This window comes from Spermophilus citellus, assembly GCF_964194105.1.
Source record: "Spermophilus citellus genome assembly, chromosome: 14".
NCBI classification, from domain to species: domain Eukaryota; kingdom Metazoa; phylum Chordata; class Mammalia; order Rodentia; family Sciuridae; genus Spermophilus; species Spermophilus citellus.
In genome coordinates, this window is record NC_138194.1 from 60,419,134 (window position 1) to 60,436,135 (window position 17,002).

The 17,002-nt window shown below is 35.7% G+C and overlaps 1 protein-coding gene across 1 annotated transcript in view; it reads left to right on the forward strand.

Annotated features, from left to right (window-relative positions):
* The window catches only part of NECAB1 (N-terminal EF-hand calcium binding protein 1), a 156,496-nt gene that overhangs the window by 57,973 nt on the left and 81,521 nt on the right, over positions 1-17,002 (forward strand). Inside the window, exons 4-5 of the mRNA XM_081266243.1 lie at positions 5,674-5,699; positions 14,077-14,174. Coding sequence (XP_081122369.1) covers positions 5,674-5,699; positions 14,077-14,174 — 124 coding nt within the window. The remainder of the gene's footprint in view (positions 1-5,673; positions 5,700-14,076; positions 14,175-17,002) is intronic.

Sequence of the window (17,002 nt, forward strand, 5' to 3'; positions counted from 1 at the left end):
AATTTTCATTTTTGAATTACCAAACGTCAGTGTATCTCATGCAGCATAGTAACTTCCAAGTGTTTAATAGCTCTTTAGTTCACAGAGTGCTGAAAGGACAGCAAGCCAAAAAGTGATTACTCCATAAGTATGGCTGCTTGAACGAGGGCTGCTGTGACAAAGTACCACAAACTGAGTGTCTTAAAACAACAAGAATTTATGTTCTCACAGTTCTGAAGGCTAGGAGTCCAACAAAAAGTTTTGGCAGGACTACGCTCCCCTGAATTCTCCAAAGCAGAATCTTCCCATGCCTCTTCCAGCTCCTGGTGGCTGTTGGCAACCCTTCCTGTGCCTTGGCATTGGCTACAGGATTCCAATCTCTCTCTCCCTCTTCACATGGCCTTCTCTCTGTGTGTCTCTGTATCCAAATCTCTCCTTTCTCTTATAATGAGACTTTGTCTTAACTTGGCTATATTTAAAGACCTTATTATCCAATAAGATCACATTCACAGGTACCAGGTTTAGGATTGAACGAGTCTGTATGGAAGATATCAGTCAACCCACTACAATGTGTATAGAAAATGTTTAATTAAAATATCCTGAATGAGAAAATGAATAACTTTTGGCTTGAGACAAATACGTTTTTCCAATTCCATTTTTGTCTCTCATATATTAGATTCTCTCATATACTATATGTGTGAAAAAATAGTATGACCTTACCTGGCTTCAGTATTAGAGAAATTCAGATTCTTGCTTATAGTACCTGCTGTAGACTAAACTACTACAGACTCCTCTTGTAGAGGAAACCAAATTGCAAAACGTGTGATGGTCACTGTACACTCCATCGTCCACACTTCAAATGAACTAGACACCTAATGCTGTCTAATACAAGTCTCTATAGCTCTCATGTCCATACACTTGGGCCATTTGACCTATGGATTACAGTTTCTTACCCACTCTGCATTCTAGAAATAATTACAGTTTACACAGAACATATTTAAAAGCTGTCACCAGGTGTTTCTCATATTCTAGGACCCAACATCAGGTTGGACTATGTTGACAGCCTGGCCTTATATATCATCTTGTATCTGGAACTGACTTGTCTTCATTATGAACACTAATCTCAACTCCTACCCTGGCTCTGGTTTTCTTGGATCACTGAACAGTCCAAGCCCCTGATAATCCATGCAGTATCCTCATCTCTCTAGACATAAGGCCTGTGTTCATGCTGCACCATACTATTCTGCTGCAAGCTCAGGTTTCTGGTAACTAAAACATTGGCTCCTGCTGGTTGGGTAGCTGAATCACATCTGTTCCTGAAATCCCTTTGGCCCTTATCTTTTATGTTACCACATTTCTCTAGGGTAAAGTCTCCCAGCTCATAGAGCTCAACTCAGTTTGGGTTGTGACTACAGCATCTATCTATGGCAAGAGGCACATTTAATCCCATGTCCCAGCCTTTTCCACAATCCACCCTATTCTTCCACTATTAACCAGATTCTTGTGTGACCATGAAAATGTAGTTCATAGAGTTAAATGCTAGTCAAAATGTTTGCAAGGTCCAGGATCCTCTAATCTCCCAACATTGCTTCTGTTGATTTTCGTTACTACTATTTTGTTTGGAAAGTTGGAACTACCTCAACACATTTGCCCTGCTTAGATGATCCTTAGTGAATTGACAGATCATAATATTACTGTGTAAAATGAGGAACACAATGATAGCTGAGCATATTTATTACTTACCCAGTCTGCTAGTTTGCCAATAAACCAATGTGTGCAGCACTACGTTAATTCATCCGAATATCTAAGCATGTTGCTCACTGAGTCAGATATTTCTTGCCTCAAATACTGTTGAAAAGTAAATATCTTTGTAAGCCTAAATTAACTCCTTTGGGCTTTTAAGAAGTCCAGGATTGCTTAGCAAACTGCTTTGCCAACTGAAAACAAGAAACCCCTTTGCACTGGTAATATCCAGAACCGATGAGCAATGAATAGGAAGCTCAGTAAAACACGAGCTAGAACTCAGAGTTAAAGATTCCAGCAAAGATCCACAGTCTATGGAAATCTCAGTTTTGAAAAGAATAAACTAAAAAAGAAATGAACAGCATCAGAAGCAGCAAAGAGGAATATAAAATGGTGGGTTTGGGGTAACAAAGATACTATCCTTTTTTCTTATATTTAATAAGTTGGAAGGTTAAAGCCAGCTAAGTGTGTAGGAAAATATGTCAGAGAGATAACTAAGAAAGTTAACCTCAGTATGAAATTGTTCCGAGGAAGTGACCTAGAATTGAGAACAAGGATTCTGAATTCCCAACAGAAATCAGATGGCCTATCCTCAATATTCTGTATTTTTCTGAGTAGCAAACACAATTCTCAAGAAAGCAACTTGATTTCTTCACCATTTAGAGTGCCCAACATAGAAGAGTAAAGTCAAAACAACATCCACTACCCCTAAGTGTTGTAAATTAATGGTGTTTGAATTGTGTGTGTTGCACAATGTTTTACTCAAAATGTCAAAATGATGCTTTTTGTAAAATTGAGCACCAGGTTCAACTGATAGATTGAATGCAATTTACATCAGGTAGGTTCATCAGAAATTAAGTAACATGAACAAAACTACTATGAACCTTACCTGTTACCCTTAACACCTTTTACTTTTTCTTTTTTTCCCCATTTTTAACCACAAAGTTATTTTCTTTTTTTCATTATGAATGAAGTCTTCTAATAAGTAAGAAAACAGCAATTTAGAAAATTATAAAGAATGGAAAAACAAACCCACCCAAAGTCCAACACCCAGAAGCAAAGTGACTCACCATTGATATTATTTCTCATTTTCTTCCAGGCCTTTAAAAATGCATTTTTATCCTTTTATATACCATTTATTTCTGGTTTGAAATTTATATAATTTTTAGCAAAAGCATTTCCCCAAGCTATTGGCAACTTTTTGGATACATTTTAATGATTCTATAATGATATACAATTTACAGAGTTAGTCATCTAATGAACATTTAGTATGTTTTGTCTTTTTTTTCTTCATTCCTGCCAATCAGGCTTCAATGAATGTCTTTATTATTTACCCCTCTCTGGCATCTTGCAGAGAATGCATTCCCAGAGTAACACCCCTCTGGTTTTGTTTCAGTAAGAACATGGTGACTATATAAAACCAGCATTTATTCTTTCCATTTAGCACACACTCTCTACTTTGTTTAATGCAACGGCATTATTAAAATATTATAGTGTTTTTGCTGTAAACATAAGAAGAAGCAATAAAATATGACAGGTCATCAGATATGCTCTAAAAATGTCTATGGCTTACCATTCCTTGGAAATTCCTTGTTACCATAGGAAGGAGATAAATCTTGGTATGAAATCAATTCTACTAGAATTCACCCATGTGAGCCTACCATAAAAAGAACTGTCTTACTACCCACTACTAACAACATGGCACAGAAACAGCTGAATGAAGGCGTGTTTGAGAACACAAACTAGCATTTGACAGACACCGTCATCTTAAGAAACAAGCAGAGCTACTGTCTTGAACATTAATGGATTGGGGCTCTTCATTCTTTGGAAATTCTAAATAAATCTCATTATGAACCTTTGAGCCATTCTGAGGAAAACAGAAAAACAAAGTGATCTTTAATGTCTTTCTCAAGACTGAAGTTAATAAATTCTATAAATGCACCTCTGTACTAATATTTATACATTTTTAAATGACACAAAGTATGGAAATATTTATCCAAGGTCAAATATTCAGGATCATAGAATAATATCTTGAATTTAAAATTATGTAGCAAAATGATTGATGGAACTGGAAAAAGTACCAGTCTGGAATGTTCATCCCACTATCCCTCTGAACAGCAACCCCTACTACTATTTAAAGGAGAACTGGATTATGAAAGTTATTTACATTGAACTTTGACATGTGATAACTGGATAAAGTCAAAAAATTTCAATTAACTGATTTTGCATTTGATTTTTAATAGACTTTAGCATCTTTAAGAGGCTTATTTCTATTCTTACTCCATTTTGAACATTATTAAAATTATGAATTACTATTGTGTTATAAAATTCTCATTCAGCACTTATTAATATGATGATTTTTATCCTGCTAATTTTGATGCAGTTACATTGACTCATTACCTAATATTTAAACATCTTTACACTTCTGTACCAAAGTTTCCCTCGTCAATGGCATTATTCTTCAGATAATAATATTTTATATATGCTAAAATTTTATCTGGGCATTTTGCATTCATCTTCATAAGAGTAAAGGGTTTCCAATATGCACATCTAAATATTGAGCCATGTAACTCTTTATTATGTTTCAGAAATCACTTGAAATATGATTGAATCAAATTTATCTCAGAGACTATATTTGGGTATGGACATTCTAGCAGTTCTGTCAAATAAGGAATCACGATAGCTACCATTTATCAAATGTTTACTTTGTTCCAGTGAATCTCAAATGCTTTATTATGTATTAACTTACTTAAAACCTAGGAGACAGAAATTATTATTAACTCTATAGTAGTGGCACCCCCTCCACCACACACACAAAAAAAATCTTAACTAAGTTTCTCCTGAAATCTTCAACATAATTGATTTTAAGACTATAAGCAAAAGAGTCTGTACAAAATAGTTTGATGTAGTTAAACTTCCTATTTTCCTGTTGCTCTATTACTTGGCCAGTGGCCGGGAAGAAATCAGCACTCCAGGTGCTAAACTCTTCTTTACTTGTTTTTCACAAACATGTATCCAGTGTATCCAGTATAGTAGTTTGTAGAGGTGTGTTTGCAAATGCAAAATGTGATAAAAAAAAAAAAAAGAAAAATCCTTTAGCAAGGCCTCTAGCCTTGAACTGAAGCTTCACAGAGATGTCTATATTTCTAAGATAAGAGAAGTTACCACTTGGGCTCCATGGAAACAGCTGGCGGGGGGAGGGGAAAAAAGGGGAGAAGAAGCTCTGCTCTTCTCAGATGTTGTTCTTGAAGGGTTAACTTGCCCAGAACAATGAAAGAAAAAGCTGCTTTTATGTGAACTTCTGAACCCCTCCCTTTACATGCTGGGTATAAAATTCTGAAACTACCTGAACTCAAGATTTAGGGGATTAACTGATTACAGCAAAAGCTGTGCCCTTTGAATCTGGCTGCAGCCAAATAAAACTGTTTCCTGCTATCTTCAGTGCCTTGCCTCATCTGTCCCTACAACACTGTCTTGGAGCAGAAAAGCGAATGACACAGAGATGCAAAGTACCCAGAGTTCCAGAGATGGTAAATTGTAGATGCAGGATTGGAATTCAAAAATTAGGCCCCAAAGCTTATATTCTTCATCATTATATATTATCTCTCCAGTATGTTACAGAGAGGGACATAAATTCCAGAAGTTAGTTTTTCAAAGACAAAATCTGATATATTCACTCTTAATAACCTATGACTATTTAAACAATGCAGAATTTTAAAGAGCATTATACTAAATACATGCTATTTATTAATTAATAACATAGATTTTAGAATGATTGCTATTTAACTGTTAAAAATTTTAAGTGGAAGGCTGAGAGTATAGCTTGATAGTAGAACAATGTCTATCATGAGCAAGGCCCTAGATTCAATCCCCAGCATCACACAAAAAAAGAAAACGTATAAGAAAAATATTGCCAAAGTAATAACACCTTTTTTCTTTTCATCTTTTCAGCAATCTTGACACAGAGGAGCTATGTGGTAAGTTTCTTTTAGACCAATCAAGCCCATTACTTGTTTTAGAAGGGAAAAATTTTTCTGGTGTATGTCTAGACACCTTTGAATTAATGTTATAGATTAGGAATTCTGCTACAAATAAAAGATAAATCAAAGATCTCAAGGGGTTTTTCCTGTATCCATGAGTTTCTCTCAAGTGTGCATTTCACTGCAGAAAGAGTTGGGCTTCTTTAATTTGTTCATGGAAGGAGAATTGTTATTGTAATCAGTGCATTAGTTTCACAAGAGCTAAGTCTCTACTAGTTTGAATATATTTTTAAATTGGTGTTTAATACAACCTCATTATTCTCTTCACAATATAACATGCAGAGCCTTTTGTTACTGTTTTGCAAAGCTGTCTCCTTGAAAGGTAAAAATAACTTTGTCCCATACCTGCCTAAACTGTTCTAGAATTTTAAATGTCACTCAGAAAACAAATGATTCAAATGGGAGAGATGAATCTTTACAAATGCCTGGTTTAATGGCCTCTTCATTTATTTTCTTCATCTTTGTAGTTGGAAACAAAAGAGAAAAATTAGAAATGTGCAAAAGTAAATATATCTCAAATTTATTCTTTGTTGCAGAGCAATTATGGAACATTATATTTGAAACAGTCTTATCTCTTTGACTACTGGAAGGTCAGAAACTTTACACTTTAAGATAAATGGATGAGATAATCTCTGTCCATGTTTGGGATTATTGTCTAGGCAGCCTGGGACTTCTTGGTGGTTAGAAGTAATTTTTCTGGAAATTCTAACTGAAATCACAAGTACTTCCAGAGTCATCATTCTTACAATTTTAGAGTTTATCAAAACCTTCAAAAAGCATTTTATAATTGAAAAGAGGTTCTCTTCCATTTTAGCGAAGTAGTTGAGCAACACTAAGATGGGTGATGCTGGGATAAAGTGTTAAAATGCAGGATTTCGGGACCACAACTGAAAAAAAACAAAACCGCAATCACCAACTATGAACTCACTTAAAACCTAAGAAACAAATTATTATTAACCCTGTCTTGGGGCAGAAAAACTATGCCATAGAGACGTAAATTTCCCAGAGTCACAGAGAAGGTAAATTGTAGATACAGGATTGGAACTCCCAAAGCTTCTATTTGTCGTTATTATGCATTATCTCTCCAGTATGTTACAGAGAGAAACATAAATTCCAGGAATTATTTTTGTCAAAGACAGAATTTGATATAATCATTATTAATAACCTATGACTATTTAAACAATGCAGAATTTTAAATAGTCATTTTCCAATAGTAATTTAATAAGAAATTGAAAAAAACAAACAACTGTGCTCCTTGTAGGGAGCACATATTGTCCATCCCAGGTTCAGGGAGAGGAATCCAACTGAAAAAGCAAGATAGAGCTAAACAGATGCAAGGTACTTTGCTTTTGTTAGTCATGAAACATCAGCAGAGAATATCTTACCATGTGTTCATACCTGATGGGGCAGTGGCCCCATTCATACCCAATAATACAGTGCCAAGGGGGTAGAAAGGCCCTGTGGGCCATGACATCAGTCAGCTTCATGTTGAACAGCAGTCATCATAGAGGTAAGTCGTGGTTCACTCTCATCTATGTGTAAAAAAACTCCTCCCAGGGAAATAAAGTTGAGAACTGAGAAAATTATCTTGATAATTACACAAAGGTATGGGACACATTTGTTCTGACTATCTAGATATGTCAGCCCAAAGTAATCATTTCCTCAAGTCATTCAGCTAATTTATTTTATTTTCCATTTAACTTTTTCTGATTAACACAGCTGAGAAAACAGATTGTTACAGGGAATTTTAAGATAAAGACACTTAGTGTCTCTTCTTTATTTGCTATCTTGCATTGTCATTAAGGAATATTCCATTAAACTCTATCTTCCTTTAAAAATACTACAAATTTTAAAATATGGTAGTGTATCTTCGCTTAATCATCCACAAATTTTTTTATTAATTTTCTTCTTCCATAATAAAGAACCTACACTGTATTTATAGAAAAAGACTATGATTTTATCCTCGTAGTTCTAGTTAAGAAACTAGTAGATGAGGTTTAATTCAACAGAGTTGCTCTATATTTTTAAAATCCAGTGATTGTATTCCCAATCATGTTATAATCCTCCCCCTCTCTGTTCAAGAATATGCATTTTAATTTCCAGAGTGTAGTTTCATTTCTCATTATTTTGTGAATATAAAGTAAATATTTAAGTTGGATTCTAATCAAAGCCAAATGCTTCAGTGCTAGCAAGTGAAATATGTAGATTCACACCCTGCACAAGTTCCCTCATGTGCGTGGGAGGGGGAATGCTTGATTGGCACAGAAAGGAGATTTCATGTACTTTCTTCTAGAAGCCAATTAAAAATTTCAGGTATCTAAGACTTTCAATTTGTTGCTTTTGCTTAATTTGTCAGCTTACTCAATTATGTGCCCAGAAATAAAAATCTATTAAAATATTGATTAAAAAATTATTTTTGTGATTTTAATTATGAAAGTAATATTTAACTACTATTGAAAAATTTTTAACAATACAGAATCACGTAGGTGTTTAAGTTAAAATGTCAGTTTCTCTTCCCCTATTCTGATCTGTTCTAACTGCTTTGAACATATTCTTCAAAATGTTTTTATGCATATGTTGACATTGATAGGTATGTATATATTATTGTTTTTCAGCAGCAAGATCATATTATATGATAGGTACAACTGCACACTGTTCTACCTCATTTTATTAAAAAATTTACATAGAATCTCATTTACATTATTATATACATTTTTTGCCCTTTAATGGATTAAATTCCTTTTTAATGGATTTTCCAGATTGTTTCCAACTCTTCACTGGAACAAACAGCATTGAAGTAACTATTCCCATATGTATTATCTTTGCTCTTTTGTTCAAGTAGTTTATGTTGGATTCCTCAAATTGTAATTTCCTAATTAAGCTTTTTCCAACATACGCACCCACTGTCAGTCCATAGGAGTGCCAAGATTATTCTCTCTTCACATATAATTACAAAGTCCTTCCTGAAAGCATCTTCTGGCCTTTTCTTACCACTATTAGTCAATAAGCAAATGGTTTTTTACTTAGAATTTTGAATTCTAGTATTGAGGCTTTGGTTTTATATTCATGCCATCTTTAGTTCTGATCTGAACAATTGAGAGCATGATCACTACTTTCCCAGTCCTACCCAGTTCATGACTATTTTCATAACCCTTCTCACTTTGACTGAACCCTTTTGCAAATCTTGAACTTGGTAGCTAAGAATTTTGAGATATTTATAGATGAGGGAAGAATACTTGCAAAGAAAGTTCACATAGCTAGAGTACTCTATCTGAAAGCATCCATAAGAAAGCTTCGTGGCCAAGGTAGAATATATTTAATAGTGTGTTGTTGGTTGTTACCTACTAAATATTAAACTATTTTGAAAGATAGATGATGTCTAAAAATAAGATTATAAAAACCGACGGTACAGGAAACTCCCAGAATAAAAGATGACTAGCTTCATGGGCAATATTCTTTTTAGTGGTGATGTGCTGGGCACCCTTGGTCACATCACAGTGCTGGGCACCCTTGGTTATACTGCAGAATTGCAGTGCTGAGAGACCTATGCCAGTGAGACTGGGTGCTGGGAATCAGAGGACTGTTTGTCCTCTTCCATGCTATTAGAGCTGTGTCTACCTGGCAGGTGCCACTAGGTGATTGAATCATAGAACACATTGAGTGACACTGATCTGCACCTCTTCAAAATAACCCTTATTCTGAATTGCTAACAAATGCCTCTTTTCAGATCATGGGGTTTTAACTCCCTGTCATCTCAGTTATTTTCTCTTCTCTAAAGTCTACTACTTCAGATGTTCCAACAAGGCGGTGTGGCATTTATTTAAATTCTTGAAAATGCTCTGTGAGCCCCATTGCCTGTGCAACCTTTGTGGCAGCCATGGGTCCTTTGGTTCCGATTTGCAGTTATCAGGCCAAACCTGAAAACTTAACAATTTGGAGGATCGAGGTACAGAATAAAAACAAAAAAATAAATAAATAAAGCCTGTCATTTGATGACACCACACCCCGATTAAGTGCAGTAGGGAAGGGAGAAACTAACCTCTCATTAACATTTTGTTAGATAAGATGTCACATTGAATATGCATGAGAAGATAATTTGCTTTCTGACAGTTAACTTGTTTAATATCTCTGTGTATAAATTGTACTCTACTGTTTCATTACAACCAAAGTCCAAAGTAAAAGTCTTTTTACTTTCCAAAGATTTTTTTTTCACTTAAACTGATGAGGACTGAATCTTGTACATTTCCATTAAGTGCAATATGACTCTGTTGAATCCAGGTCCATAATGGGAACCCACGTACAGATTTCCATAAAAGTAGGTCTTTTTTTGCGAGGAAGTTATTGTTACCCAAAGGCAATAGTTCCAAGGAACCAATATTTGTTCCAAGTTTTTATTTCTCTCTAATGCCTTGATTTAAGGACAAAACACATTTGCCCAGCTCACACTGCCACCATGATTCATATGAAAAACCTGAGGCACAATAACAAGAATAAACCATTAGTTCAAGTTCAGCATTCCAAAGCCATCTCTGACCTCCTCTCCCTGCTTGCCACATTTTATATGCACAGAGAGACTACTGAAGTTCTAAATCACTACCTTCTTTTACCCCCACAGCATAGCCATGGTCCTTGTCCTATGATGAAATTGCTCCTGGCAATCACTGCGGCTCTTGTCTCTCTTGATGGTGTCACCAACATTCCCCAAATCATCCACATTGCATTCAGGGTAATATTTCTAAAACGACAATCACTGTCCTTTTCAAAATTACTCCATGGCTTCCCAATACCCATAATGGTCTCAAATTTAATCTACACATCATGATCTCCTAGGAACCCCAAGATTCTGATTTAGTAGATGAGACCTTATAAGCGATCATAATTCCCAACAAGTATCCTAGAACAGTGCTTCTCAAACTTCAATATACCTACAAATAACTTATTAAAATGGGGATTGTAGCCTGGAGCAGTGGTGAGGACCAGCACTCCAACAGTCCCAGCTACTTGGGCGATGAGGAAGGAAGATCATTGAGCCCAGGAGTTTGAGACGAGCCTGGAAAACATAGTGAGATACTATCTGAATTTAATTAATTAATCAATTGATTAATTAATTAGTTCATTCTAATTAGTTAAATTTAATTAATTATTTTTTTAAAAAAGCACATTGTTATCTAGCAGGTCTGGGGTCGACCTGAGATGTTATGTTCCAGAACTAACATGAAACTGCTAGTCTACAGACCACACTTCGAACAGTCAGGACCCTAGAGGATTCTGATGCAGATGGTCAAAAATACTAACCTAGACCCGAGAATAAAGTTAGAGCACCTTGTAAGGAATGGTTCCAGAACATCTGGCTTCCTTTCTCACCACTGATTTTTAGTATCTTGCTATCTCCCATCCTCAAATACCTCCTAGTCATGCCCTTCATGTCATAGTAATGCTGAAATACATATATTCCAGCCAGCATGACAAGATATCACCTACTTCTTTGCCTCCCCTCTGGTTGCCCAACACGTTAGGTCCTACTTAGCTATTATTGAGCCATTGTTGATCTCACTCTTATGACATCCTCTCCAACTTACCCAGGTAGACTCAGGCATTCTTTGCCTTCTATTCGGATTATATCTTATACCTGGACTCTGAATCATCACCTTGAACATCGATCATGTATATTTCAGTTAATATTCATTTTCCATACCTGTTTGTACTCTCCCCAGAGGTAGAGACTCTGTCTGTTCATCTTCTAATTCAAACTCCTTCTACAGCACCTGGCACATAAGAGACACTGAATAAATGTGTTAGGTTTTGAAATGAGTAAATGAATGCTAACCATAATAAAGTGGAAGGGAATTATCTCCTTGTACCTATGTTAGAGGTCTCTGACTCTATCATCTAACTTCCCTCTTATTATCACATTGGCACATGTCCCTCAGTGAGGAAGCTATCAAAGAGCTAGAGTGACACTAAGGTGCACCCCATCAAAATAACCCTGACCCTTAGATTTCTAGTTTATACTGCAATCCAGCACAATTGGGTACTGTAGTTCTTTCCCTTCTCAGAATTACGCTCTTTGCTTCCTAGTACATTGCTTGAGAAATTGCTGTTTTCTCTCTAACTACTTGAAGGTTTGAGATGAGCAAGTGGATGAAGTCGAGACAGGAGTTAACTTCATAGCCATGAGTCATTGTTTTTCTTGTGTACTCTATCAGCGTGTGTCAGCATGTGCCTGCATACATAGGATTTCCAAGTGAAAAGACAACTTAAATTCTCTGCAGAACTTTAGCTGACTAGTAAATTTGTCTTATGTATGGAAGAAATATTTATTTGAAAAGGTGGCATTACCTCTTGTTTTATTTTTATGACTTCTTTAGCATTGAATTCTCCTTTCCACTTTATAAATCTCTGTGAGTTGCATTTAAAACTGTCCTTTGAGATTGTGTATATATTAAAATAAAAATGTTAACTTGCCCTTTTGTATCTTTCTTTACACTTTTTGCTTGCTTCAACTTATTATAGACTCTGTTCTGATATTTATTATTTTTCCAACTGATGAATATTCTGCAACCACATTAACCTCGTGTTGGTTCCCAAGAGTGTTGTCCACTGGGACTTCATTTATTACAAATAATTGCACAGACAAGGTTAGACATCTTTGTCAACCCTATCAGAAAGTCAAACACCATAACCAGGAATTAAAATGCTATTTGAAGCAGGCATTTGAGGAGTATTTTCTTATTTAGAATCCAACTTTACCCTTTCTAAAAAAGAATCTTTTAAGAAATGCATCAATATGGTTTTTAAGGATTCTATAATCAAGAATGCATTTTTCAGGGTTGGGGTTGTGGCTCAGTGGTACACTGCTCGTCTAGCACACATGAGGCACTGAGTTCGAACCTCAGCACTACATAAAAATGAAATAAAGATATTGTGTCCAACTACAACTAAAAAATAAATATTAAAAAATAATGCATTTTGCTTTCAGCAAAAATCTACCATTGGCTTTTAATCTATGTGTGCACAGACTATATTTTGACAACTTTAATCTAGAATTTATTCATTGCTTACCTATGTTTTCATTCTTTTCAGAGAAGTTTTCACATTGACTAGTAAATTTGTCAAAGGCACTATTTATTATTAATATCAGTGTCAACGAATAATTCCATTTGGAGCATTAAATAGATTAATCAAGAAAGTTTCTATCAAACATCCTGAAGTGTATCCCTGTGATTTCAGGTGGCTTAAAGGTTTCTTTTTTATCCTTTCAGTTTAATTTCATAAGTACTTACCACACATTAGAGGGAGACAATAAAGCCAGGCACAGTGGTGCACACCTGTGATCCCAGCAGTGCAGGAGGCTGAGGCAGGAGGATCTCAAGTTCAAAGCTAATTGCAGCTACTTAGATCTCAACTTAGCCAGCCTCAACAATCTTGTCTTAAAATAAAAAATAAAAAAGGGCTGGGGATGTGGCTTAGTGATCAAGTGCCCCTGGATTTAGTCCCTAGTACCAAAATAAATAAATAAAGAGAAACAATAAACTACACTTCTATCCAAAGATGAGCTGTCGAGGGTTATTGATTTTCTATTAGCTGGAATAACCAGGATTTTTTCAATATGTAGTTTTCTGTTAGGTTTAGATATCTCATTTTAGAAATGTATAGATTTCCAAAAGTAAATATGAGGTTCTGCATTTATCTTTATATTTAATCTGTATTCCATTTTTTTTTCATTTTAATCACAATATCCAACACACTTTTTATTCCTAGCAACTGAAAAATGTCATAAACATGACTCTGCTCTTTGAAAAAGATTGTTTGGAAAAAAAAAATCACAGGGTGCCAGGGAGTAGTTTCAAAACAGTGCAAGAGGAGACGGCCCTCAGGTATTGAGGCATCATTGATTCTTTGCCTTGAAGAGAGCTTAGCTTCCTTGAAGGTTTCCCAGAAGAAAGAATAAAATATAGCTTAACTTTGTTCTAAAATTAACTATCCCAGCGAAACCTATAATAATATACTGTTGAGAACAACTTTTTTTATTAAAACAACCCTGTCAGTAAATCCAGATTCATTTTTTTCCTATTTTTATAGGAAGGAGCATTGCTTCTCAGACAATGGTAACCATCCAGTTGTATTTATCTTTTCCTTTTTTAAAAATGAATTTAGTATATCAGTCCCTTAGTCTCATTTGAAAACCTTCCAGTTTTCCTTTATGGCCAACGTTTTGTTTTACTAGTTTGTGAAGAAAATTATCTGTTGATTTTTCCATTTTATCATCACCTGAACTCAAACCTGAATGCATTTCAATATTTTCACTTTTCAGAATATTTTTCTCAGCACTTGGGCGAGTATGAGAACGTGCTAGCAGCACTGGAAGACCTGAATCTCTCCATCCTGAAGGCAATGGGAAAAACAAAGAAAGTAAGGAAATGCCGGTGTTTTTTTTCTATAAAAATTTTTTCTTTGAAAAATATTTTTCTTGAAAAATCATACCTATTTCTTAGCATGTCATGAAAATATAGATTTCTTTTATTTTTTTTTTTTGATCACTGGGGACTTAATTTTCTTGATATTAAATGATCTATTTACTATTGTATAATTATAAACAAACTCTGTGACGGAGACTCTGCTTTGTGCTGAGGATACAAAAATACAAAAAGTTATTTAGGCAGCTCTTGGTCTGGTGGGTACACACGTGTGTAGATAAATAATTACATGATCGTGTAGCAGAGAGGAGCATAAGATGGGACACCCAATTCATGCTGAAAGCATGGCACCTGTGGATGCAGAGATAAAGGGAATAGTATAGCTAGACAAAGGAGAACTAGATATGGAATAGCATGTGCCGAGACTCTGTACACAGGGCACTCAAGTAAATGAAAATGGACAAAAGACTGAATTAAAGAAAGCCAAAGGCTGGCTCCAGGTGAGGTGAACTGGAGTGGGAAGGGGATACACCTTTCACGATGCTAACAAAGCTAAGGATTTAAGCCTTTATCCTGGATTCGAAAAACAAAAACAAAACAAAAATAGTGAATATTTTAAGCAGAGAGATGAAAACTCATGCAATCTTTCAAAAAGACCATAGAAGAATTAGTTTGGGATTGGGGTGAGTATATTGGAGGATATAATCATGTAGATGAGTAAGGAGGTTAGTTCACTAGTCCAGGTGAAAGATGTCATTTGGAGATTCCAGAAGAAGATATGGGGAACAGAGAGCAAATTGCACATATATTTGACAAAATAGAACTTGGAGGAGGACTGAAGCTGGAGGATGAGAGAAATGTGTGTCTAGGAGGGATCCTAGTTTTTAGCTTGTGTACCAGAGTCATGACTCTACCCTGGGATTACTGAGAGTGGAAGAGGTAAGATCATTAGTTCTCTTTTAGACATATTGAGTCTAAATTCCCTTAGAGACATCTGAGGAGAGTCAAATAAACCTGTGGCTACAGAAATCTAGATCTCATAGGTGAGGTCTAGGCTTGGAGATATGAATTTATGAATTGCCAATACTTGGGCAAAGAACTTGAATAATATTATCAAGAGAGAAAATAAAAAGTACAGTGAGGAGAGAATATAACACTATGTCATAAGAAAATTGAAATTTGGGTGGTGGGAGGAGAAGAAAGAGACAGCAAGAGAGTCAGAACTGGGCAGAAAGATGTAAGGAAAGCCCAGAAGGTATAGTGTCCAGAGGTTGAAGAAGAGAATATTTCAAGAAGTAGAGGGTAGTCAATAGTGTTGATCACTATGTAGAGATTAAGAGAAATAAAAATTAGAATTCCTATTGTCAGTGAATCAAGTAACATTTTAGCATATAAGATGCATGACAGGGCTGGGATTGTGGCTCAGCGGTAGAGCGCTCGCCTAGTACGGGTGGAACCCAGGTTCAATCCTCAGCACCACATAAAAATAAAGGTATTGTGTTGTGTCCATCTACACCTAAAAAAATAAATATTAAAAAAAAAGATGCATGACAAATATAAATTTTTAAAGCATGTAAGGAATTTCTGGATAAAGACAACAGATTTATACATCCATTGAATTCTGCTTGTTTCTAAACCTCATAAAAAAAGACTGGAATGAGATTACTTAAATGGGCAAGGATATAGTAACAAAATTTAGGAACTTAAAAGCAGATGGGCAAGTGGTAGCTGAAAGAAGACTTGAGACACTGAATTCTTGGCCTGCAGTGGCAAACAGAAAGTCACTAGCTTATCTCATGAGAAGGCTCAGGAATCAGTGGCACTAGTAGTCACCAGAAGAGGAGGGTATAGGGTAAAGTGAAATAATCTGCTAGGAGCCTGAGCAAGAAGCAATTAGACCCCCAGATCCCCTCTTCTATTCCACCCAGCTGATCAATGGCCTCTTTGTCAACCCAGGTTGAAAACAGATGTGTTTCTGAAAAGAGTAAAAGAGGTCTCTGTTCTGAGGCAATATCAGACACAGTTGAAGGATTCAGTAAAAGTTTATGCAGTAAATAAAAAGGTCTCCAGCTCTCTTCTCCTATTAAACTCCCACAGCTTTGATAGTACATCCTTCAAGCAGACAGGAAGATTCTTCTTTCAGAAATCCTAACAGCACAAAAGGGAAAACAAAAATCTACAGATTCTCCTTTGATGAGAGCCTGGCCAGATCTCGCTCTCCTTCTCTCTAGTACTGATCAACCAGTTCCTAGCCCACCTACCATTAAATTCACATAATCAGGCTATGAAGGGCAAAGAACAAACATGAACAAACAAGGAAAGAAAGAAGAAAAGAAGGGAAGGAAGGAGAGAGAGAGAGGAAGGAGTTGACATAGGGGATTGTGTGGGAAGACGAATACTCGAGATAATTTTAGAAAATAAAGTTTAGAACATCTCCCAAAATATAAAGCAAAACAGAAAATTGAGGCCTGAGCCTAGGATGCCCTGTACCCAAACACTAAATTGCAGAAAGGAAGAAAAAAAGAAATACAAGTAAAATCAGAATTCATTTCCTTTTGACTTCTTCAAGAATTTGAAAATTGCATAATTAACTTCATGTCTTGAGAATTTCTCTCCAGGAAGGTCACTTTATGTTTATAGCAGCACAATTCACAACATTTACCTGTGGAGCCAACCTAGATGCTCCTTCAGTAGAAAAATGGATAAAAAATGTGGCATATATACACAATAGAATATTTCTCAGCAATAAAAGAGAATAAAATTTAAAAAAACCCTTCCTGGGGTGGCTTCTCCCCATTCTTTAAGTCTTATCTTGAATACCAC